General features: G+C 44.9%; 1 protein-coding gene across 1 annotated transcript; it reads left to right on the top strand.

The window, feature by feature from the left end:
• Positions 1-1,624: 1,624 nt before the first annotated feature.
• Fuca2 (alpha-L-fucosidase 2) lies at positions 1,625-24,269 on the top strand. Its single transcript, XM_048425450.3, is given in 10 exon segments — positions 1,625-2,183; positions 3,726-3,913; positions 6,525-6,802; positions 6,804-6,865; positions 9,822-10,032; positions 10,322-10,512; positions 17,938-18,046; positions 19,167-19,334; positions 20,461-20,499; positions 23,810-24,269. Coding segments are annotated over 8 exon segments (1,395 nt in total). The 5' UTR covers positions 1,625-1,968; the 3' UTR covers positions 19,308-19,334; positions 20,461-20,499; positions 23,810-24,269.
• Positions 24,270-24,909: the final 640 nt, after the last annotated feature.

The following is a 24,909-nucleotide window of genomic DNA, read 5'->3' as shown; positions in this document are numbered from 1 at the left end:
AGCAATCTCACTACCATGGACCAAGCATTCAAATATATGAGCCCACGGGGGCTATTCTCATTCAAAACACCACAGAAACTGTAGGTGGGACCATACCATAGGCTGAGGTCTGGGAGAAGAAGAAAAGGGTGAAAGCGAGTTGAGCACCAGTGCTCACTGCTGTCCCCTTGCAGGCTGTGGATGCAATGCCACCAACCACTTCATTCTGGCCTTTAGTGCCTTAACAGACACTTCCTGTTCAGTCAAAGTAAACTTTTCTTTCTGTAAGTTAGTTTTGTCGGGGTCTCTTCTGGTGGAGCTGGGGTCCTGGTGAGCCATCAGCCTTGCATGGAGGGGAGCAGTGTCCGCAGGCTTGTAGAGACAGGGGCATCAGTTGTTCCCAGCTGTGCAGAAGAGGGAACCACAAGCAACAGCTACTTGGTGTCACTTCCTTCTCTGTTTGCTCAGTAAGGAGAACTCCAGCCCACCGAGGAACTCCAGAAAACACATTCGAAGTGTTGCGCCATGCCAGACTCTGCAGCTCCTAAAGGCAGGGCACCATGATGTGACACAAGTTCCCATGGATGTCCTTAAGACGGTCACTGCCTAGAGGAATGTGAGTTCTTGCCACCCAGCTCCAAAATCGCCAGTGAATTCTTGTGCTAGTGGTGAGGATAAGGTGTCCTGGGGGCACACAGGGGAATAGGATGCTATGGGAGGGGTGACGAAAAGCATCCTGGAAGAGATGACATTGGAAATGGACCAAGTAGGACAGGGATTTTGCCGAAGCACCAGTGGAGATTCTGGCTTTAAGTCAGAGGCCTTTAAAAAGCTCGGGGCTATGAGTTCCTGAAGATTTGCTTTGGAGATCATTCTAAGTGCCTGGCTCCTTTCTTCATCTCATGCAGGTTCTTTCTCTTTCTCCCCCACCCCCACCCCGCCCCATTTGCACCTAGGACACTTACCCTTCTTCCCTCCTTATTCCCCTCCCCCTTCTTTTCTTTCTTTCTCCCTCCCTCATTTTTGAGAGGGGGTCTCAGGTAGCTCTCACTCTGGTCAAAGATGACCTTGAACCCTGGTTCTCCTGTCTCCCTTTTTATACTGCCATGGTTACAACCACTCCAGCTTCCCTAGGTGCAGGGGATCGAACCCAGGGCTTCCTGCGCCCTAGGCAAGTCCAGCCAACCAAGCAGGTCCCTGGCCCCTCCTTTTATGTAAATTTTAAGAGATTCATTCTACTAAGGTGGCCTTGTTTCTCTGAAAAGTTTGTTCCACCAACCAGCAAAATCAGAAATACCAAGAGCCCGAGTAGAAATGCCTGTTTCCTGAACCCCAATCCAGATTGACTGAACCCAAAACTTGGGATTTCAACTGTAAATTCAAGACAGACAGAGGTAGATTCATAGACTGAGAGCCCTAGGGGTTGTTTCAAAAGTTCTGAGCCAAGAGGGGCAGGCTACGGGGTTCCTGTTTCAGGCTCCAAGACCACGGTGGGGCACACAGCTCTGACACTTGCAGACATCAGGACCCGGCAGTCGCGCTGACCTCTTGAGAGGTTTCTGTAAGACTCTTTCCCCTCCCTCCCTCGGGAGGGAGGTCAGAGACAGGGATCAATGATCACCCTCGGGTTTTTTGTCTCACGGCAGGCACATCCGGAGTCTTGGCCAAGCAGATCAGGTCTGGCTGGGAAACAGAACCAGGGCTGGTAAAATGCTGTGACTGACTAGTAACGGACTTCCTTGGTTGTGCACCTGAGTGAAGCAACCTTCTCGGGGTCCTTAGGCAATCTGAACTCAGCAGACCCAGCCACGCCCAACTCTCCGCGGCCCACAACAGTCAGTCATCTGACCGTGCTGGTCTTAGTCAGGTGACAGGGGCGGAGCACATTTGGCAGAAGACGGAAGACCAGGGAGTGCTACACCAGCCTCCGAAGGTGGCCAAGAAAGTCAGGGGCTGTCCTGGTGACACGCTGGTCCCAGAGGTTCCCCCATGCTGATGCGCATGCGCCTGGCACTCCTGCTGCTGCTCCTGCAGCTGCTACCGCTCCTGTCACAATGCAGGGCCACGAGTCCCCCGCGCTACGACCCCACGTGGGAGTCTCTGGACAGCCGCCCTCTGCCCTCCTGGTTCGACCAGGCCAAGTTTGGCATCTTCATCCACTGGGGAGTGTTCTCCGTGCCCAGCTTCGGTAGTGAATGGTTCTGGTAAGTGAATACCCCTGCCCAACACACATGTGCTTTGTGTCCACCCAGGCAATGGCAGTCAGTAGCCAGCCCACCTGGCGTGAATGCTGCCTGCTTGTCACTGTTTTGGTCGTGAATCGGTTTGCACTTCCAGATGTTGAATACATAGTTTCTTGACTGGGTGTTTTGCCTGTATCGACATGGAATATATTTGCTTCCCCTGAGTTCCTAGGCACCCTGTAGGTGGGCCTGGCTGTGCCTGTGTGCATAGGGTAGTGCCAGTCTCAGTATTTAAAAGAAAACATACATCAAAGGGGCTGAAGAGATTGCTCTGAGGTTAAAGTCACATACTGTTCTTGTAGAGGACCAGAGTTTGGTGTTTAGCACCCGCACAGGGAGACTCATAACCGTGTAATTTAAAAATAAGATACAATCTTTTAAAACAAGTGCTTCATGGATCAGCTATGAAATTAAGCTCTTTGCATGCTAAAGCAACAAAACCACAAAGCAAATAAAGGGGTAATAATACAGGTGCATTATGTCCCCTTATCTTCAAAGTCACATGATGGTAGATGGGCATAAACTCCTTAACTCTTTTAACCAGTTTCTCTGTTCATTAGAAATTCCCAGAACCTCCAGGCAGTGGTGGCACAAGCTTTTAGTCCCAGCACTCAGGAGGCAGAGGCAGGCGGATCTCTGTGAGTTCAAGGCCAGCCTGGTTTACAAAAGCTAGTTCCTGGACAGCTAGGGCTGTTAGAGAAACCCTGTCTCGAAAAACCAAAAAGAAAAAAGAATAAGGAATAAAGAAAAAAATTCTCAGAATTGCTAGGTGGCTCACAACTTTTGTCCCAGTACTTGGAAGGCAGAAGTAGGCAGATCTCTGAGTTTGAGGCCAGCCTGATCTACAGAACTAATTCCAGGACAGTCAGGATTACACAGAGAAACAAAAACAACAACAACAAAGAAGGAAGTCCTAGAATCTGTCTGATCCACTAGCCAGCATGGGTCGCTGGGATGGATGCTCGTGGAGTACGTGTATGACTTTGGGCCAGGCATAGGACATGCTGCTGCGGTCTGCGAAGTCCTTTGATGTAGTCTCAGCCACACAAAGCTGCTGTCCCACTTTGGGGAGACAGGGCTGATTGTGGGTTTGCTCAGCCTATGGAACTGCTTTCCTCATCTCCCCAAAATGTCTTCTGTTAATGGATATGGTAGAAGCATGTTATGTTTTAGGCCTGCTGTCTTGCCTTGGAATCTTAGCTGCTTGGCTTCCACAGTGAGCTATGAGTGTGAGGGGAAAGGTTGTGTCATATGACGTGAAGAATTAGGAGAATCAGTGGCCGGATAGCCAGAGGGCTTCACGAGGGACAAGACGGAGAAGGAGGCGAGAGTATTGGTCTGCATTAGCTGCCCTCAATGCAAAGTCACACTGGTACAGAGATGACAAAGAGCCTGGTAATAATCTGTGTGTTGGGGTGTGGGGGAGACCCCGCCGCCGCGGGGTGAGCCCAGGCAATTTCTTCAAGCATTGATCTGTGGGCTCTTTCTTTTCCACTCTCGCAGGTGGTATTGGCAAAAGGAAAAGAGACCCAAGTTCGTGGATTTTATGAACAATAATTACCCCCCTGGCTTCAGATATGAAGATTTTGGAGTACAGTTCACAACCAAGTATTTCAACGCCAACCACTGGGCAGACATTCTCCAGGCCTCTGGTGCCAAATATGTTGTCTTAACTTCCAAACATCACGAAGGTAAGCAGAGCACATACAACATCTACTGACCATGGTTCAGGAATGTAAGGTCATTTTTTTGGGGCGGAAACATTAAAGTAAAGAAATCCTATGAAACCAGGCTTCTCTCAGAATAATCATAGGTGGATGTTGAGTATTGCTTTCAGTTTAAGGATCATCTGTCCCACTTCAGTTGGAAAGCATTATAATTCAGACAGCTATTACTTCATAGAATGGAGGAAAGATGAGCACAGGTTTTTATGTGCCCATTTAACCATTTAAATAAATAACCAGATTTACTTAAAGCTCTTTGAAGAGGATGAGTGCAGCCAGTAAGTTTACGACTTCAGAGTCACACTTTCCTTTCCGTTCCTCTTTTGTTTTGCTTTATTTTGTTTTGAGACAGGGTTTCTCTGTGTAACCCTGGTTGTCCTTGAACTCCTGTGGACCAGGCTGGCTTTGAACTCAGGGATCCACCTGCTTCTGCCTCCCAAGTGCTGGGATTAAAGGCGTGTGCCACCACCGCTGGGTTCCCTTTCTCTTCTTTAATGCGGTCTGTAAAAACCTTCCTGGGGCTTATGCTGCCTTAGTCTTGACTTCACACACAATTGGCTGTACTTTGGGCCGACATTTAGATGGTGGGTTTGCTGGTAGTGAAAGAAAAAGAAAGACCTCGAGGAGAAAGAGGTGGGTTTCTAATAGTGCCCAGAAATACCAAAAACATAAAAGGCAACCCAAGCGTTGTGAATCCGTTCTGCTATAACCACTCAGTGTCCTTAAGACCAGAGAAGCCCTGGCGAATGTTGTCCCACACTCCTGTTAATGCGCAAGGTAGCTTATTTTGCACGATCTCCTTTATCTTGAAAAGCTGCCTTATTATGTTCTGCAGGGTTGGGAAGGAGGCTGATGAGATGAACAAAAAGTTTGCGGTTATTTATCTTCAGTATTTTCCGCTTCAGCCACAGTCTGGTAGCTGCACAATTTCTTCCTCTCGCTGTTTCTCCTGATGGGAATGTGTCATTTTCTCGCTGTCTAGGAGCTTTCCCAAACTTTCTGACACACAGTGAGTTACTTAAAAAGAAAGCCCAAATACCGCCAGGTGGTGGTGACACACGCCTTTAATCCCAGCACTTGGGAGGCAGAGGCAGATGGATCTTTGTGAGTTCGAGACCAGCCTGGTCTATAAGAGCTAGTTCCAGGCCAGGTTGCAAAGCAACAGAGAAACCCTGTTTCGAAAAACAAACAAACAAACAACAACAAAAAGCCCAAATACCTTTAGACTCGTGGTTCTCGACCTTCCCAATGCTGTGACCCTTTAATACACTTCCTCATGTGGTGGCGACCCCAGCCATAAAATTATTTTCATAACTGTAATTTTGCTACTGCCATGAATCGAATGTAAATATCTGTGTTTTTTAAAATAGTCTTAGGCAGCTCCCATAAAAGACTCGTTCTACTCCCCAAGGGGCCATGTCTCACAGCTGGAGGGCCACTGCTTTAGACTATGAGAACAGGATGCAGACAGTATGCGCTCAGGTTCAAGGACCCATGCTGACAATTGTTTAGGCAGGCCTTAAACACTGGCTTCAAGCTTCCCACAGACATCCTTAGGGAAAGTGCAAACAGTTCAGGGACTGAATTTACAGAGACTCATTTCTCAGACTTGTGCTGACAGAATAGTGAAGTGAAGGGCATGGCGTCTTGCAAAGGAGGTCTGTCCTTCTAGATGCTTTAAGACTTGAGTGAGACAGAGACGAAGTTCTTAAGGCATGAGCTAAAATTCCTGAGGGTTTTATACCATTTCTTCAGCAACCCAGTTTAGATAGCTCTTCTAACATTTTATATAGAGTGGTGATCAATCTAGATGACAATCCCTGTTGAAATGTGAATTATTTCAGACTGTAACATTGTGTGTATTTTTCATACCCTTTTAGTTCTTAGAATAGTCATTTGGGGGCACTTTAAAAAACAACCCCATTTATGGCTTTAGAGTAAGCTGAGGGAGGTAAGAAGTCCAGAAGTACTGGAAATAGCCTATCTTCTCACTCTCCATTTAAATTAATTATCAGACACCAGAGGTTTGCTTCCTGTCCTCGCTAGTATTCCGAGATTCACGTGGTAATGACATCCATCTAAGCAAGAGAGCTTACCCACCGATTCAGAAGATACATGCCAATCCCGCAGAAGATACATCTTGGGTCTTCATTCTATACAGTGAAAATGATTGCTCAGTGTGATCATGTGGGCAGCGTCCTCCTCTTAGAGACCATCCACTACTATTGATTATCTTTATTGCATTAGCTGCTGCGCTAACAGTTGGCAGGAGTGTGTAGCCGAAACCACTGCGGACACCATGACACCATGCTGCTACCCAAGAACCCCAGATTCTGTAACTGGAGACAGAGTGTAGAGCTTTTACAATGCACCCTGAAAATTGTTTTGACAACACCAATCCCACATTATTTATGTTCTCATCTGTTTGTTTAGTACCAGACAGACGGCAAAGTCTGCCAAGGGATGGTTATTTGGAGAGGCCGGGAATTGTGGGTTCCGTTTGAATTGTTTCATGGGATGAACTTTATCAAGGTCAAGGTGATAATGCTTCCGGGGGTTTCCTGCTGTCGTTTTCCAGGCTTTACCTTGTGGGGTTCAAAGTATTCCTGGAACTGGAATGCCGTTGATGAGGGGCCGAAGAGGGACATCGTCAAGGAACTTGAGGTGGCCGTCAGGAACAGCACCGCCTTGCGCTTCGGACTGTACTACTCCCTGTTTGAATGGTTCCACCCGCTCTTCCTGGAAGATGAGGCCAGTGTGTTCGAGAAGCGGCACTTTCCCACTTCTAAGACGTTGCCTGAGCTCTATGAGTTAGTGAATGAGTACCAGCCCGACGTTCTGTGGGCGGATGGAGACGGGGGGCGCACCAGATCACTACTGGAACAGTACTGGCTTCTTAGCCTGGCTGTACAATGAAAGGTCTGTACACTTCTGTGCACATGGACTTGCCTCAGACACTCCTAAAGGATATGTAAGCATTTACATTTCTATGGTTTTATGCACATTTATGTGTGGGTGGAAGAAATCATTATAAACAATGTTTATTAGCTCAGTCAGTTTTAGTAATCAAAAGTAAAGAAGTCAGGCTTCAGATACAACCAAACTGGTTTTGTAGTCAATTTTAAAAAATCATCACCGAGGAACGATTGGGACCATGCCCTTCAGTTCGGGAGTCAAACTGCCCTGTGAGTGGAGCCCTGCCTGTTCTTTCTACTTGATCCACCACACAAAAGAAATTTGGGGATTATATTTCACATGATGTCAACACTCAGTTTTTCAGAGATTTTTCAGCAGTAGGCTCAAAGTGTAAGAGAAAGGTTAGGATGCATAAGGCTGTTTAGTCTTGGGGGAGAAACCTGGTCTGGAGTATAGATTCAGCTTAGTCTACCATTCACAGCAGGAGAATGGGAACCTCGGGTGTTATACAGTGTCTACGCAGCGCTCTATACAGTGTCTATACTGCGCTCTATACAGTGTCCATGCAGCACTCTATACAGTGTCTACGCAGCGCTCCATACAGTGTCTATACTGCGCTCTATACAGTGTCTATACTGCACTCTATACAGTGTCTATGCAGCACTCTATACAGTGTCTACGCAGCGCTCTATACAGTGTCTATACTGCGCTCTATACAGTGTCTATACTGCGCTCTATACAGTGTCTACGCAGCACTCTATACAGTGTCTACACTGCGCTCTATACAGTGTCTACGCAGCACTCTATACAGTGTCTACGCAGCACTCTATACAGTGTCTATACTGCGCTCTATACAGTGTCTACGCAGCACTCTATACAGTGTCTATACTGCACTCTATACAGTGTCTATACTGCGCTCTATACAGTGTCTACGCAGCCCTCTATACAGTGTCTATACTGCACTCTATACAGTGTCTATGCAGCACTCTATACAGTGTCTATGCAGCGCTCTATACAGTGTCTACGCAGCCCTCTATACAGTGTCTATACTGCACACTATACAGTGTCCATGCAGCGCTCTATACAGTGTCTATGCAGCGCTCTATACAGTGTCTATGCAGCGCTCTATACAGTGTCTATACTGTGCTCTATACAGTGTCTATGCAGCACTCTATACAGTGTCTATGCAGCGCTCTATACAGTGTCTACGCAGCCCTCTATACAGTGTCTATACTGCACTCTATACAGTGTCCATGCAGCGCTCTATACAGTGTCTATGCAGCGCTCTATACAGTGTCCATGCAGCGCTCTATACAGTGTCTATGCAGGGCTCTATACAGTGTCTATACTGCGCTCTATACAGTGTCTACGCAGCACTCTATACAGTGTCTATACTGCACTCTATACAGTGTCTATACTGCGCTCTATACAGTGTCTACGCAGCACTCTATACAGTGTCTACGCAGCACTCTATACAGTGTCTATACTGCGCTCTATACAGTGTCTACGCAGCACTCTATACACTGTCTATACTGCGCTCTATACAGTGTCTATACTGCGCTCTATACAGTGTCTATGCAGCGCTCTATACAGTGTCTATGCAGCCCTCTATACAGTGTCTATACAGTACTCTATACAGTGTCTATGCAGCGCTCTATACAGTGTCTATGCAGCACTCTATACAGTGTCTACGCAGCCCTCTATACAGTGTCTATACTGCACTCTATACAGTGTCCATGCAGCGCTCTATACAGTGTTTATGCAGCGCTCTATACAGTGTCTATACTGCGCTCTATACAGTGTCTATACTGCGCTCTATACAGTGTCTATGCAGCACTCTATACAGTGTCTACGCAGCACTCTATACAGTGTCTATACTGCGCTCTATACAGTGTCTACGCAGCACTCTATACACTGTCTATACTGCGCTCTATACAGTGTCTATGCAGCGCTCTATACAGTGTCTACGCAGCACTCTATACAGTGTCTATACTGCACTCTGTACAGTGTCTATGCAGCGCTCTATACAGTGCCTATACTGCGCTCTATACAGTGTCTACGCAGCACTCTATACAGTGTCTATACTGCGCTCTATACAGTGTCTACGCAGCACTCTATACAGTGTCTATACTGCACTCTATACAGTGTCTATACTGCGCTCTATACAGTGTCTACGCAGCACTCTATACACTGTCTATACTGCGCTCTATACAGTGTCTATACTGCGCTCTATACAGTGTCTATGCAGCGCTCTATACAGTGTCTACGCAGCCCTCTATACAGTGTCTATACAGTACTCTATACAGTGTCTATGCAGCGCTCTATACAGTGTCTATGCAGCGCTCTATACAGTGTCTACGCAGCCCTCTATACAGTGTCTATACTGCACTCTATGCAGTGTCCATGCAGCGCTCTATACAGTGTCTATGCAGCGCTCTATACAGTGTCTATACTGCGCTCTATACAGTGTCTATACTGCGCTCTATACAGTGTCTACGCAGCACTCTATACAGTGTCTACGCAGCGCTCTATACAGTGCCTATGCAGCGCTCTATACAGTGTCTATACTGCGCTCTATACAGTGTCTATACTGCGCTCTATACAGTGTCTAATCTGCGCTCTATACAGTGTCTAATCTGCGCTCTATACAGGGTCTCCTGCGCATCCTCCTCACTGGACTCTGGATTATGTGCCAGTTGTCCGCACTGTAACAACAATCAAGGAATTCTTTCCTCAGAGAAGCTGAGGGATTTGCTTCAGGCCTGGAAGCTGGACTGTGAGAGTCAGGGCTCCAGTCACCATGGCTGTGGTCGGCCTCGGACACAGAGGCTTTCTGACTTCTCATGGTCATTTGCTGGGAGTGGATGTGAAGATGTTTGGTGTGACATTTCCTTTTGTTTCAAGAGTGTTTTGTTTTGTTTTGTTTTTTCTTGAAGAGAAACTCTGCTTTTCATTTCAGCCCAGTTCGGAACACAGTCGTCACCAACGATCGCTGGGGAGCTGGTTCCATCTGCCAGCATGGTGGCTACTATACCTGCAGTGACCGCTATAATCCTGGACATCTTTTGCCACATAAATGGGAAAACTGCATGACAATCGATCGGTTCTCCTGGGGCTACAGGCGGGAGGCTGGAATCAGTGATTATCTTACAATTGAAGATTTGGTGAAGGTACAGTAAAACATGCTGTGGGGGCTATGACTCTGGAATGTTCTTAATGATGAGATGGTGACAAGGATTCTTTTTTCTTATGATTGGGATAGTGTAGTGTCACAGACTCAGGGCATTATTCTCTGTGTTTGTTTCTATGAAGTGATTTAACATATCTGTGTATATGTGTATATACACACACACATATATATATTCACACACCATAAATATATATACATATACACATATATGGATTGACACATGGGAGATGAGTTATTTCAAACTTGTTCTTCATTTATTTTTCTTTTAGCAACTTGTGCAAACAGTCGCATGTGGAGGAAATCTTCTGATGAATATCGGTCCCACACTAGATGGCATCATCCCTGTAATTTTTGAGGAGCGGTTACGGCAGATGGGAACGTGGCTCAAAGTCAACGGGGAAGCTATTTATGAAACACACCCTTGGAGAGCTCAGAATGACACTGCCACTCCAGATGTATGGTAAGTTTTCCTAATTGACAAGTGCTGCTTGGATAGAGGGAAGCGCTTACTATCTGAGCTACACACACACACACACACACACACACACACACACACACACAGACTGAGTGGCTGCTACCTGTACCACACGTGTTCCACCCATGACTGAAATGCAAAGAAAAGGGATGAGAATTATGTCATTGAACATAATGTTCATTAAATTCTGCTTAAATCATACCTAGATATCCCCTAATGGTGGGCAAGGTTTAGCTAAATTGACGCTTACAAAATCGGAAGACAAAATCGGAAGGTAAAGGCTTACAAAATCGGAAGGTAAAAAAAGAATGCCGAGTGGTTGATGTATAACAGACTCATGTTTAATCACTAGTAAGTCTCTAGTTTTCAGATATTAAATCCCATGCAATTAGCAAGCAAAGTATATCCAAGGGCAAAGCCAACAGTAAATTAAAATTAGCCAAAGCAGGATTCTGAGGAAATGGTAGAATAAGAAGTACCAATTGCCCCTGCAGAGACACTAGCTGTGGTGGTCAGATTTGTACACTGGTGAATGAGCATCAGAAATGATATTTAACGTCATATTAAGTCCGTGAGGTAAAATGAAACTACAACCGGAAATCATCTCACATTCTTTAGAAAAGGTATTCTTTTGTTTGTTTGTTTGTTTGTTTGTTTATTTATTTTTTTGAGACAGGGCTTGTTTCTCTCTGTAACCCCGGCTGTCCTGGAACTTGCTCTGTAGACCAGGCTGTCCTTGAACTCTCTGCCTCTGCCTCTCAAGTGCTGTGATGAAAGGCATGTACCACCACCACCAGACTTAGAATAGCTACTATTTGTGTTATTTTATTTTTTCCAAATAGACACTTCTATTTTTATTTAAATTGTAAAAAATAATAAAAAATAATAATTCCAAACAAGAGTCACCACCAACCCCGTGACAACTCACCAGGGAAGGCCCTGCTTCCTCCTCTCCCTTCTTAAAGTCCCCTGTGCCTAACCAAGCATCCTGCACTGTTGCTGGCTTTTCCAAAGAGGGAAGACATGACTAGGCTCATCTACCACCTTTGGAAATTGCCTGAAACCAACCGAAATAGTCCAGTCCCAAGTCCCAACTCTTTTTATGAAAGTCTCTACAGGTGACATGTTGGCTTGGGGTGGGAGCAGGGAAGGTGGGACCAGAACAGCCTGTGGGCTTGCTTAGCTTCTCCTGGAGCAAAGATAATCTGTTGCTCGTTGGGCTTATACTGTGGCAGGTTAGTGCATTTAGTGCGAGTGAAAAGGGTGGCCCAGCCTGGGATACTGAAGTCCTCTGATGGCAAGGCAGAGCCATGAGAGCCCACATCTGCAGTCACTTTCTGCTGAGTAAGGGGGGTGGAGAGGATGTTCCCACTGCTGGTAGGAAGCCCTTCTGTGCCTGCTTGGGCCTGTACCTTGGGGCTACTATTTTTTAAGGCACAGCTGATGATGTTGAAGAGACTGGAATTCCAGTACATTTCAGTGTTGTGAGAACACAAAACCACAGCTAATATGTGGACAATATGTCCGCCCCTCAAAACATTAGAGATAGGATTACTCCACTACCCTGTAATCCTACCTCTGAGTAGATATGCAAAAGAATGGTACCAGAAGAACTATATTTCCAGAAAGTGACATGTAAGAGCAATGGAGTCCACTCATGGTCAAGCTAAGTATGCATACACGCTGTGGTATTTGTAGAATATTCAGCTTTGGAAAGGAAAGAAATGCTAAAACGCAGATGAATTTTCAGGAGTTGGTGTCAAGTGAAAAGACCAAGTCACAAAGAGACAAATATTATTAATGAGCTACTTAGAGCAATCAAAATCATGGAGACAGGAGCTAGGGTAGGAGAGAATGCAGAGTTGTTTACGGGCTATAGCGTGGCCGACTGCTCAGTTAATTCATCATCTGTATCCTAACTCCTGAGCCCTCCTTCTCTCTCTTATACTCCTATGACAGGAGCCTGCCTCTGGCTCCCTCCAACTGTCCCTTCTGAGGCTGCCCCTGGACCGTCGGTCACATACGTACAATGTCAAATTAGCTCACAGTTGGCTTTAAGCCCAGCCCTGGTTTTCTCCCTCACATCCCAGCTCTTCTAGGCAAGGCTACAGCACAGTTTGTTTTTCCACGCCTCATTTCCAGCCCCCCTTTCTTAGTTCCTTTCCTGCCCACAAACAGACATGTTATTTATTTTGTCTTTAAAAGTTCGCCCTCGTCTCCAGCTGCCTTCCCGTTCTCTCTTTACATTCATAATAAAACAGCTCACAGAACAGTTTTTAGTGGTTGTTTCTAGTTGGAGCGCCGTTCTCTTCCTGTGGACTTCCATCCCGCTCTTCCTCAGATCGCTTTTGTCAAGACTACAGTGCTCTCTCTCCCTTGTGGGCCCAGTGGCTGGTGCTCCGTTTCTGAATTGACCGGCAGGATTTGCCTCAGAGATTCAGACTCATTGGCTGTTCCTTGTTAGTCTCCTGTACTTAATCTTCCCAATCACTAAATCTTTGAAGTGTCCTTGGGCTTCCAAATTTCTCTATCTTAGTTCCCCAACTGACATTTGGTGATAGCTCCCCATTTTTTTTTTTTCTATAGCCACAGCTGTCTTAGTTAGGGTTTCTACGGCTGTGAAGAGACTCCATGACCATGGCAACTCTTCTAAAGGAAAACATTAAACTGGGGCTGGCCTTCAGGTTCAGAAGTTTAGTCCATTATTATCACGGTGGGACGCAATGGTGTGCAGACAAACATGATGCTGGAGACATAGCTGAGTGTTTTTCATACAGGTTAGCAGCAAGAGAGAGACATTGGGCCTGGCTTAAACATTTGACACCTCAAAGCCAAGCACCAGGGACACACTTCCTCCAAGGAGGACACGCTTCCTCCAAGAAGGCCACACCTCTCTAATAGTGCCACTCCCTATGATCCTATAGGGACTGTTTACATTCAAACCACCACATTCCATTCTCTGACCCTCATAGGCTTGTAGCCACACACGTCATAAGGCAAAACTACATTCAGTCCAACTTTAAAAGTTCCCATCCATACTCTATCCCAGTCTGGACTCTGTTTAGAAGTCCAAAGTCTCTTCTGAGACTCATGGCCATCTCTTCACTGTAATCATCTATAAATTTAAAGTCAAAAAGCTTTGACTACTTCCAACAAATTATGGCATAGGATATGCATTACTGTACAAACTCAACTGAGGAAATACTGGACTGAAACAAGACCAAAATCGGCCAGGGCAAGCTGTAAACTCTGCATCTCCTGTATGATGTCAAAGTGTCCTCCAAGGCAATTTAGGACTCACCTTCACCTTCACACAGTGGCCTCTGTGGGCCCCCATGCAGGGACTCCCTGCCCATATGCATGTCCTCAGCTGTTTTCCTTAGATGTGAAGACAGAAAGCAGGTGAAAATGTCCTTGAACAAGGGGCCGTGTTCCAGCCCCAGCAGAACTTGGCAGCTTTGGCGTGTGGTTCTAGCTTTGGAGTCGAGGATAAAAGAAAGGGGTTATGGGCTCTCCCTCTGTGACCGATGAAAGCTACTGAGGCTAGGCATGTGGCTGGGGCGTCACTGCATGGGTTTCTAAAGAGGCCATTGTGCGAAGCTGTGAAGGTGAAGCCTCAAGATGTTGGAGAGGATTTCCTTCACTACTTAAGCTTGGCTGCCCTGGAACTTGCTCTATAGACCCTGCTGGCCTTGAACTCTGAAATCTGCCTGCATCTGCCTCCCTAGAGCTGAGATTAAAGGCTTGTACCACTATATAGGGCCCTAAGTTTTCTTTAATTCTTGTTTACAAATTGGAAGCTTAGCTGGGTGGGGTCTTGTTCTTAGGTCACCACTCCCTTCATTAGGCTTTTCTGAGTCTTTTTTTATCTCCTTGAACATGGGATTTAGCTGCATTAAGTTACTGGGGCCCCTCTTGGCAAACAGTACATTTTTGTATTTTTCCTTGCTCAGCTTGCTCCTTTTCAATATAGATCTTCATAAGCGTGGCCACCAATATGACACATGACACAGTCAATGCTAGGCTATTTTGAAATCTGTCAAAACTGTTAATCCATCACTCTTAAGTTTATCCTCGGGCAGATTTTGGGTGGAGGGACAGGGCAGACAGCAGCCACGCTCTTCATAAAATATCACAAGAACAGTCTCTAGGGCACATACTAAAGTGCTCCTTAGAAACACCATGAGCTTGGTCCCACAGTTCAAACCACCCTGAGCACCACTGTCCCTCATGCTCCTAACTAGTATGACTTATTGAGCCCCACATCAAGTGTCAACTGCTTTTCTAACCCCGTCTGAAAGTCCGCGTTCCTCCAAACAGAAGCATGGTCGAGGCTATCACAGCAACACCCCAGTCCCTGGTACTGACTTTTGTCTCAGTTCTTCCAACGAGGCCATCCCTGCTCCAGTTAGGTCACACTGCTCCTAATAGTGCTCTGTGAGCCGATGGGGGCCATTTCCATTTGACAGTCGATTCATCGTCACATCTCTTGTTTTTACTTCTTGAAGTGCGTATAGATTCTGGCCATGTCTCATTCTCCCTGTGGTGGTTCTTCCGTGGCTCTTCACTGCCTCACCCGTGGCTATTTCAGTGCCTTCTTGACTGACCCTCTTTCTGCCCTATCCTTTGTTTTCTATTCTTACTCCTTTGGTTAGGGGTGGGGATCAGGGCATGTGCATGTACTTGTGGGCACAATGTACACATATGCACAGGATGCATGATTCCATGTGATTCCAATAGAGGACAACCTTCGGCCTCAGTCCTCAGACTCTTCCCACCTTTTGTGTGAGCCAGCTTCTCTTTCTTACAGGGCTGGAACTTTACCACAGAGACCTGGCCAGCTGACCCATGAGTTTCTAAGTCTTCATCTTGCTGCTGTTGACGTTAGAGATGTACCGCTGCGTTCCTATTTTGATGTGGGATCTGGGGGTTGAAACTCAAGCCCTCACACTTGTGAGGCAAGCACTTATCCCAGCTGAACCCTCTCCCAGCCCTTCACCCTGGTCCTTTTAATGCAGTCTCCAGAGAGCAATCAGAGAAAACCATGGATTTATGATTTATTTATTTAGTCAGCAGTTCATGGTGTAACCCAGGCTGATGTCATGCCTGGCTTAGAGTATTTCCATACCCAAATTCTTCCAAGGCTTCCAGTCTCAAGGGAGAAGTAAGGGTTTATAGAAGTCTCCTTGGCCTTATGCAATCCGGCCCTTGTTCTGTCTGCTTTCCCTTTCTCCCCCCCACCTCCCCGCCCCATCCCCCATCCCTGGACTCTTGTTGCTGTATCTGCAAGCCAAGCACACTCTGTAGCTTTTGTGCTTGTTTCTCAGCCTGGAAGGCTTTCCCACATGCTTGCATGGAGTGCAAGGGTTCTTTGGGTTTCATGGCTGCCTGCTCAGAGGGATTGTCCCTGCCTATTCTGCTCAATGCTGCACCTGAGGCCTACTTTTCTAATACTGGTAGGCCTTGTCTTTCTGCTTGTAGTCCCGGCTAGCCTGGACCTCGCAGAGATCTGCCCGATTGTGGGGATTGTACTGACTGATTTTGGGTGTCAACTTGAAAAAAGCTACAGTCCTTAGAGGAAGGAGCCTCAGTTGAGGAAATGCCTCCATGAGATCCCGCTGTAAGGCATTTTCTCATATGCCTTACATATGAGAGTGATCAATGGCGGGCGTCCCAGTCCATGGTGGGTGGTGCCATCCCTGGGCTGGTGGTTCTGGGTTCTACAAAAAAGCAAGATGAGCAAGCCAGTAAGCAGCATCCTCCATGGCCTCTGCATCAGCTCCTGCTTCCAGGGTCCTGCCCTGTTTGAGTTCCTGTCCTGACTTTCTTTGGTGATAAATAGCAATGTGGAAGTGTAAGCCAAATAAACCCTTTCCTCCCTAGCTTAATTTTTTTTTTTTTTTTGGTCATGGTGTTTTGACACAGCATTAGAAACCCTCACCTAGACAGGAACTAAAGCCATGTACACCCACGCCTATGTCCTCATGCTTAGTTAGTACTTCATGTTCGTTCATGTGGTCCTTCTTGTTTATTTCCCTGGAATGTTGGCACATGGAGTCAGGAACTGTGTCCAGTGCTGTATCTCTAGCCATACAACACGGGCAACTGTTGAAAGATTTCTATAAATACTTTGGTGAGAAATTGGGTGAACACACGACTGTATCTTTGTCTAGAGTGAATTCCTCTTACCATTTCTACTGTTCTCATTTATGATGTGACTTTCAAGTTAAATGTGGTTTTCTTGGTAAAGAAGCCATCTGATGTCCCAATCTTTAAAAAAAAAATCCCTTTGTGGTGGTTTGAAAGAAAATGTCCCCATAGGGAGTATACTATTAGAAGGTGTGGCCTTGTTGGAGGAAGTGTGTCACTGTGGGAGGGGGCTTTGAGGTTTCCTATGCTCCAGCTAAGCCTAGTACCACAGTTGGTTCTGCTGTCTATGGATCAAGATGTAGAATTCTCAGCTCCTTCTCCAGCACCATGTCTGCTTTCACTCCACCATGTGCAGCCAAGATGATAAAGAACTAAACCTCTAGTTCAGTCCCAACTAAATGTTTTCCTTTATAAGAGTTGCTGTGGTCATGGTGTCTCTTCAGAGCAATAGAAACCTAAGTAAGACAACCTTTATTACAATTGTTATGTTTTCTTTTCTTTTATACTGTGATTCAAAACTCACACTTTGTTATTTATATGATCGACTGCCTTTTCCATTCTAGCCTAAGCCACATGAAAACAAGAATACTGTTTGTCTTTCTGTAGCATCCCTAATAGAGAGCACACTACATATCCCTGCGTCTCTGAGTCAGCGGGAGTCAAGCCATGCAGCTTCTTTCAATACTTCCATTTTCATCTCCTTGTGAGCAGTTTGGATAGGGATAGTAATTCATGAAGCCCCTCCCCAGAACTTCCATTTAGCTAAGTGTGGCCACATGCCTGTAATGCCAACACTGAAGAGGCGAGGTAAGAGTCAAGACTAGTCTTAGCTACAGATTAAGACCCTGTACTCTGGGCAATGGTGATGCTTGCCTTTAATCCCAGCACTTGGGAAGCAGAGGTAGGTGGATCTCTAAATTCAAAGCTAGTCTGATCTACAGAAGGAATTCCAGGACAGCCAGAGCTACCCAGAGTAACCTGGTCTCCAAAAACCAAAGGTAAATAAATAAATAAATAAATAAATAAATAAAAAGACCCTGTTACAAAACAGAGTAAAAGTCAACTTCCTTTACTATTGGAGGCCTGGAAAAGAGAGGCACATTTATACCACGGGGGTAAAGTCGGTCTTTTTTTATTACTAGTGGTTCCATTGTCAAATATCTGTAAAACAATTGCAAACGTAATCCATAAATAAGGAGAAACATGGGGTATAACTTATTAACTATGTTGTTTGTTTGTTTGCTTGTTTTTTTTAACCAGGTACACAACTAAACCTGAGAAAAAAATAGTCTATGCTATTTTTCTTACGTGGCCCATCTCAGGAAAGCTGTTTCTTGGACAACCTGTAGGTAGTCTGGGGGAAACAGAGGTAAGAAAGAATTTTACCTTCACGATTCTTTTAAAATGCTGACTGAAACATGCAGAGGAGAACACAACTTTCATATGATCCTCTTGTACCTAATTTTATCCTATTTTACTTTAAAATGAGTTTAGACAGTGCGATAATGGCATCAGTTTAGCCACAATCTTTTGGAAATCTAAGAAAACCGAACTTACAAACCACAACACCTCCCTGCAGGATGGTGTAAAATAGGCATTGTTTTTCATAGTTATCCTGTGGTGTTCAAGTTCATGCCGTGCATTGAAAATGAATTTTTCATAGACCTTTGAGTGCTACCCCCAGACACTACACTAGGAACACATCTGAATCAAAGTAAGAGGTTAGGGCTGTCCTCAGACCCAATGGAGTGCACTGTGATGTATCTTGGGGCCTTCATGAAGCTGATAATCTCTTTAGACGGAGTCATGTGACTTTCCTTGTGTCAGCTCTCTAGATTTTCTTTCCAACACTGGAGGTTGACCTTTGGAAAGACAGTTTTTAAATCCAGTGCTAAAGCACATTTCAGACCTGGATATGGCAGCAGCTACCCTTTTCAACTTTGCCTTGCATGGCATTAATTAATACAATTAAAATTTAGGATTTTTCTTTTGTATTGTTCCATGTGATAAAGTGTCATGGTTCAGATAACCCTTGAGTATGTACAGAATTACTTCTGTGAATTCACTTTGTATGAACAAGACCAAGACTGTATCTTTGGTTGAATTCATATGCTACTGATCATTGGAGGTCGCCGGGAAATCTGAGAGTAGGACCTGGCCAGGAGAAGGAAGTCTTTACTCGAAAGTGTGTGTGAGAACTGGGCAGGCCTGAACTGGGCAAATTGCTCCAGATTATTACCGCTCTCATCCTCTCTTCAAGCATTTCCCCCACTCCGGCACTGGATTCTCCTTTCCCAGTCTCTCTGTACATGTGTGTTTACCTCCGGAGGGTAACATGGGAAGAGGAGTAAGGTGTAAAATGACACGTGAGTGCTAAAGATAAAAATGGTCCTGTGTCTAGTACTTCTGTAGAAGTTCAGTCACCCCTTAGAAATGTCGCGGTGATACCTTTGGGAACATTTGTACATTGTCCATGTCTCCAATTACAGGTTGAACTCCTGGGCCATGGGCAACCGCTGACCTGGACTTCTTCAAAGCCCAGTGGGATGACAGTGGAGTTGCCACACCTAAGTTTTCATCAGATGCCCTGTAAATGGGGATGGACACTCGCACTAACAAATGTGACCTAACCTGCAGCTAGGAGATGTACACCACAGGTACCTCTAACCCCAGGAAGTGGCAGGGTTTTTAATAGGAGCACTAAAGAAATCGGGGTGGAAATGGTAAGAAAAAGCAAGTCATTAGGCAATGCAGCCTCCTTTCCCTCTCTTCCTAGGTTCTTTCCTAAATAGCTCATGTTACTATTTGAACATTTCTGTGCTTTCCTACAAAGTTTCCTGTTACTGAATTCATGTCTCCTATGACTCCCAGGTGGCAGAGCCTGTTCTAGAGAACTTAGAAACTGGTGATGCTGTGGGCTGAATTTCTCCCAAGTCCTAACATCCACACTCCCCTGTGGCTGTATTTGGAAACAGAACACTTAAAAAGAGATGATTAAGATTAAACTGAGTCAGAAGTCTAGCCCTAGTACGATAGGAATCATAAAGCTAGCCCTAATACTATAGGATCTGGGTGCCCTACAGGGAAAGAGACCGCAAAAATGCAAGGACACAGGGGCAAGCCAGGTAGAGTGATGGCAAGAAGGCAACCCTCTGCAAGCCAAGAAGAGCATAGAAGGAACCAGATCTCCCAACACCCTGATGTTGGACTTCCATTGCTGAAAATCTTGCAACTATTGTTTTTATTTTTTCTTTTGAGACAAGACTCACTATGTTGTCCAGACTGGACTCAAAATTTTGGGGCTCAAGTATTCTTACTGCTCAGCCTCCAAGTAGCAGGGAATATAGGTGTTTTCTACCATACCTGGCTGCTACTATCAATTATTCAAAATTATGCCAAAATCGCCATGTAAAAAAAAATTTGTTTTTTATTTTTAGTAAAAAAATAGTTCTAAATGTCAACATTTTACTAGAGAACTATTATGTGTATGTTTAAATGGTCAAATTCTAGACAAAACAAACAAATAAAACAAATCCAAATTTAAAAAAAGGAACAAAACCAAAATCCAAATCAGTGTTGTAAGAATCTTACTACAGGTGTTGAGTCATCTGTTTGAAAAAGTGTTTTGAGAGGGAAAAAAAATGTGAACTGCTTAAATAACAGTCACCACAGTTGCAGCAGGGGCGTGAGACAACTGATCACCTTGGGTCTGCAAGTCAGGATGAAGAGAAACGAATGTTCGGGCAACACTTGCTTTTTCCTCTTCTCTCTTTTTATTTTTAGTCGGACCCAGACCATGGAATGGTGTTACCTACATGGAGGGTAAGTCTTTCTACTGAAGTTGAATCTCTTTGTAAATGTCCTCACAGGTATGTCCAGAAGCTTGTTCCTAGATGTTTCGAAACCCAGTTAGATTGACAAGGAAAATTAGCCATAACTGTATACTCCTTGTAACTTGACAAATACACTACTTTTAACCCTAACATTCCATTCCTCATCCTCTATTGTGTGATGAAATTCGTCTTGAGGACACACAACACATGCCTATCTACCCCACGTAGGAAACCCATTTGAGGGGAAGGTTTCCCCAAATGGAAACATTGCAGCTCTGAAGGGGAAGGTATTCTGGCAGTCAGGAGCCAAGGAATACCACAAAGTCACGTTGTACAACAAACTTCATGTAAGAGGTTTACTGGGGAAGACAGAAGGATGACCGCCTCTGTTCAAGTGAGAAGAGCAGGGACCTAAGCAGGAGATAGGCTTCTATGGCATTTCTTGTGGGTAGAGTTCTCTAGGGTAGAAATTTCCAGGGTGGGGATTGGTGGGATTTCAAGTCCTGAGTTTGGGCAAGCCCAGGGATTGGTGAGTTTTGAAATCTGGACATAAGCTTGAACCTGTCAGTTTCAGGAATTTTCTGAAGCTATTGTAAGTTGTTCACTGTCCTGCCTAAGGAACGTTCTAAGGGATGGAATGTTTCAATCTCAGAGGAAATTTATACATTCCCATAGGCTCATGGCTTACAATACAGGATGCAATGCACTCAGCCTAGGTTTTAGAAATTTCCATAGTCTTATGAATTTCAGCGCTGTTCAAAATCTAAAGCCAACAACCTCTTCCAAGACTCAAGGCAGTATTGTTTAACTATGAACTACTCTGTGTGGTTGGAATTTTCTTTGGGCTGCTAAGCAGCTCTCAAAGACATAGAGACTTATTTTAATTATGAATGCTCGGCCTTAGCTTAGGCTTGTCTCACCAGCCCTTTTAACTCAATTTAACCTGTTTCTACTGATCTACATTTTGCCGTGGGGCCTTTTACCCTTCATTCATTCTGTATGTCCTACTTTCTTTCCTCTTCTGTATCTGTCTGTTTGCCCCCTGCCATCTCCCTGTCACCTCCTTTCCTTCTTGATCTTAAATTCCCCCTCCAACTTACTCTTCAAGCCTGGAAGTCTCATCTATACCTCTTCCCTTGCATTGGCCATTCAGCTTTTTCTTAGGTAAAAGAGCAACACATCTTTACATAATTAAACAAATGCAACACATCTTTACATAGTTAAACAAATATTCTGCAACAAGAATATAATCAAAAACCAAGTTACAGATTTCCAACACACAAGGCAGAGAACATCCCTGTTTTAAAAGGAAAGATTGGGTCAGAGTAAAACTGGAACCCAGCAGAACAGCTGCCCAATCTTGAAGCTCTATCTTCAGCATCTGAGGATTTTAATATCATCGTGTTGGCTCCAGCAGCCTAGAGCATCCCTATCCCTGGAGTTTCATCACTGTAGCACTTGTAGCCTGTCTCACAGTCTAACTCTACTTCCAAGTTGTAGATTTCCTCACTTGTGTCCCTTCTACCTGACATCTCCAACATCTTGACGTTTCTATTACCAGGAATACTTCATTTTTACAACTGCAAGCAATGGTCTTTAATGGCCCTTTCAAGGTCTTTTTGAAAGAACTCCAATACTGCCACACACTGTCAGGCCTCAGGACCTTAGCAGCTTTCTGGAACTGTGCTGAAAGCCTCCATGACTCCCTAACACTTGCATTTGGCATGTTTGGAAAAATTGTATGGATGTTGCTGTTTGCTCTAGAAGCAGTCTGGCTTCTTTTGCCACTCTGGTGGCCTCTTCTTACCTTGGTGTCTGAACCTGGTTGTTTGTTTGTTTGTTTATAGAGAAGCCCTTTAATGTCGTTCTAAGTTTAGTCTGTCACTTTTCAAATTAACTTGCACTTTCACAGGTTGAAGTCCTTGGGTGGGGCCATGCCCTCAGGGCACGATTACTATTTATAGCAGCACAGAGGGTGCAATTTGATAGTGCAAACCGCAACAATTGCAGTTGATTTCTTCACACCTGCCCTGTCTGAAGCTTTAAGCACATTCCTCACCAAACTGCATTTTGTTTACCATTCTGCTCTGACTGTAGAGCTCAGAGCAGCAATAACCTGCCATGGTTGCTGTTACGATGTCGTAAGGTTTTCTCTGGCAAAGTTTTCATTACTTTAGAATTCAGCTCCACTTATATTTTCAGGCCCCAAGCAGAAAGGAGCAAAGGGGGACTTTGTTTCCTAAGAATCTCCATTCCATCTGAAGCTCTCTGAGTTGGGACTTCATTATACTCGTCTTGGCACTCCGACTTTCTGAATTCCCAGTAGACTGGCTCCTTAAGTCCTACCTATGCATGCCCTGTATCTAGTGTTTGTTCAGCAGGAAGCAAACTCTACTGTAACCCGCTGCAAACCAGTTCTGAACGCCTATGAACCACATGGTGAAGTTTCTTATATCAAAGGCCACACTTGTCAATAACAGTTTTCTGTAGACCTTTTTGTCTGGCTTTGAAATACCTAACAAAAGCCACTTAAGGGGTTCTTTTCGCTCAGGGTTTAAGGGTTCAGCCCACTACCATGGGGAAAGCATGGGGGCAGAAGGGTGAAGCAGATCCCACCAGTCAAGAATAAGACTATGACCACATCTTAAAGTCAAATTTGAAGCAAATTTAAATACCGGCCAGGTAGATAGGTTCTAGCCAGGTCCACACCCACGTTCCCAGGAAATGACTCCCAGAAATTTTTCAGGGTTTTAAAAAGGCAAAACCCACAAACTGGGCCGTGGCGGTACACACCTTTAATCTCAGCACTTGGGAGGCAGAGGCAGGCAGATTTCTTTGAGTTTGAGGCCAGCCTGATCTACAAAGTGAGTGCCAGGACAGCCAGGATTGTTACCCAGAGAAACCCTGTAACCCACAATTCCCTGAGTTTTCTATGAGGTCCAATCAGGAGCAAGCATACATCCCAATCTACTAGCCTGCATGCCTCCTGCCTACATCCAATCATCCCCAAACATATATCCTGATGCATTTCCTGCTCCCAAACATCCCGCCCATCAGTGATCAAGCACATAGGTTGCAGATGGGTCCAACAAACTTGTTTAGGGGAGTGAAAACACATAGCTTGTTATCGCCCATAAACACAGCCTCCAGAATTCCAGGAACCATCTATCCTTGGGCCAGGGGCTTGCAGAGCAGAGGCATTTTTGTTTCGTGGATCTCTTAGGCAGATCATTTAAAACTTAAAACTTTGGCTTTCACACACAGACCATTTAAAACTTAAAACTTTGGCTTTCACACAGGTGGACTCGTCAGGAAGCTGGAAGATAAACACTTGTTCACCATTAGCTCTGCTGAAAGAGCCAAGGAGCCAAACCAATGCCATGACAGACTCCAGGCCTGCCAGGGACCAGGCCTGTTTCGGTTTACTGGAATTGAACAAGCAGCTCTTGGAAAGACCACAACTCTGGTATAACCAAGCAGTAAGTGCTCCGCAGCTTTATGGAAGTTTGAGATAGCTAAAAATAGCTTCTCCCACCCTGCTGCTGGAGAGTCCCTAACCACTGAACCACCAACCAATCTTATAGCAACCTATGAACTTTGTGTTTAAACCCACCAATCAGCCCCCAGACTAATCTTCCCTCCCAGTAATTCCCCTAATCCAGTTTAAAAGTAGCCTGCATGCTTCTCTCGGTGTGGCTATTTTGCCACCCTTGCATGCAGGTATTTTTATTCTCAAATTAAACACTCTTGTTGATTGCATACGTGACTGGTGGTCTTTTTGTGGGGCTTACTATCTAGATATTGAAGGCAAACCAAAGTAGATTACTGGGTTGAATAAAATAGGTGCTGATGCCGGCTTTAACATACTAAATATATGAATTTATCTCATTTTCTTAGGAATGCCATATGGAGGCAACACTGGTCCTAAAGGGTCAGAGTACTCAGTTATGAATTAGGAAAAACTTCATTTTACTTTTGTTAAGTTAAAAACACTACTAGATAAAAATTTTCCAGCCTTATTTCCAAGTGAAGTAAATGCCTTTCAAAGTTTTATACATGTGTAATATCAAGTATATTTAATATGTCTTAAAGGGGAAACAAGTAGAAGCAACTTAAAGTCCATTTAGCCAATGCACTAATTAGCCGATGCTCTTTCCTGCTGACCACTGTCTAGGATAAGCAAAGGTTTTCCGTGAGTGACACCATCCACTTCTACTCCCATGGGTGGTGTGTATTAACCAAAGATTAGTTATATGGCTGCAATGGGAAGAACATGTCCACCTCAAACCTCTAAAACGTGATCTTGGAAATGAAATCTTTATTAATATAATTAAGTTTTGAAGGCAGCTCATATTGGATAGGGGATGGACACTATCCTTAGAACTTGGAAAAGGGCACA

The sequence above is a fragment of the Myodes glareolus genome, chromosome 1 (genome assembly GCF_982192425.1).
Source record: "Myodes glareolus chromosome 1, mMyoGla1.1, whole genome shotgun sequence".
Lineage (NCBI taxonomy): Eukaryota > Metazoa > Chordata > Mammalia > Rodentia > Cricetidae > Myodes > Myodes glareolus.
This window is presented reverse-complemented; position numbering and strand designations above follow the sequence as displayed.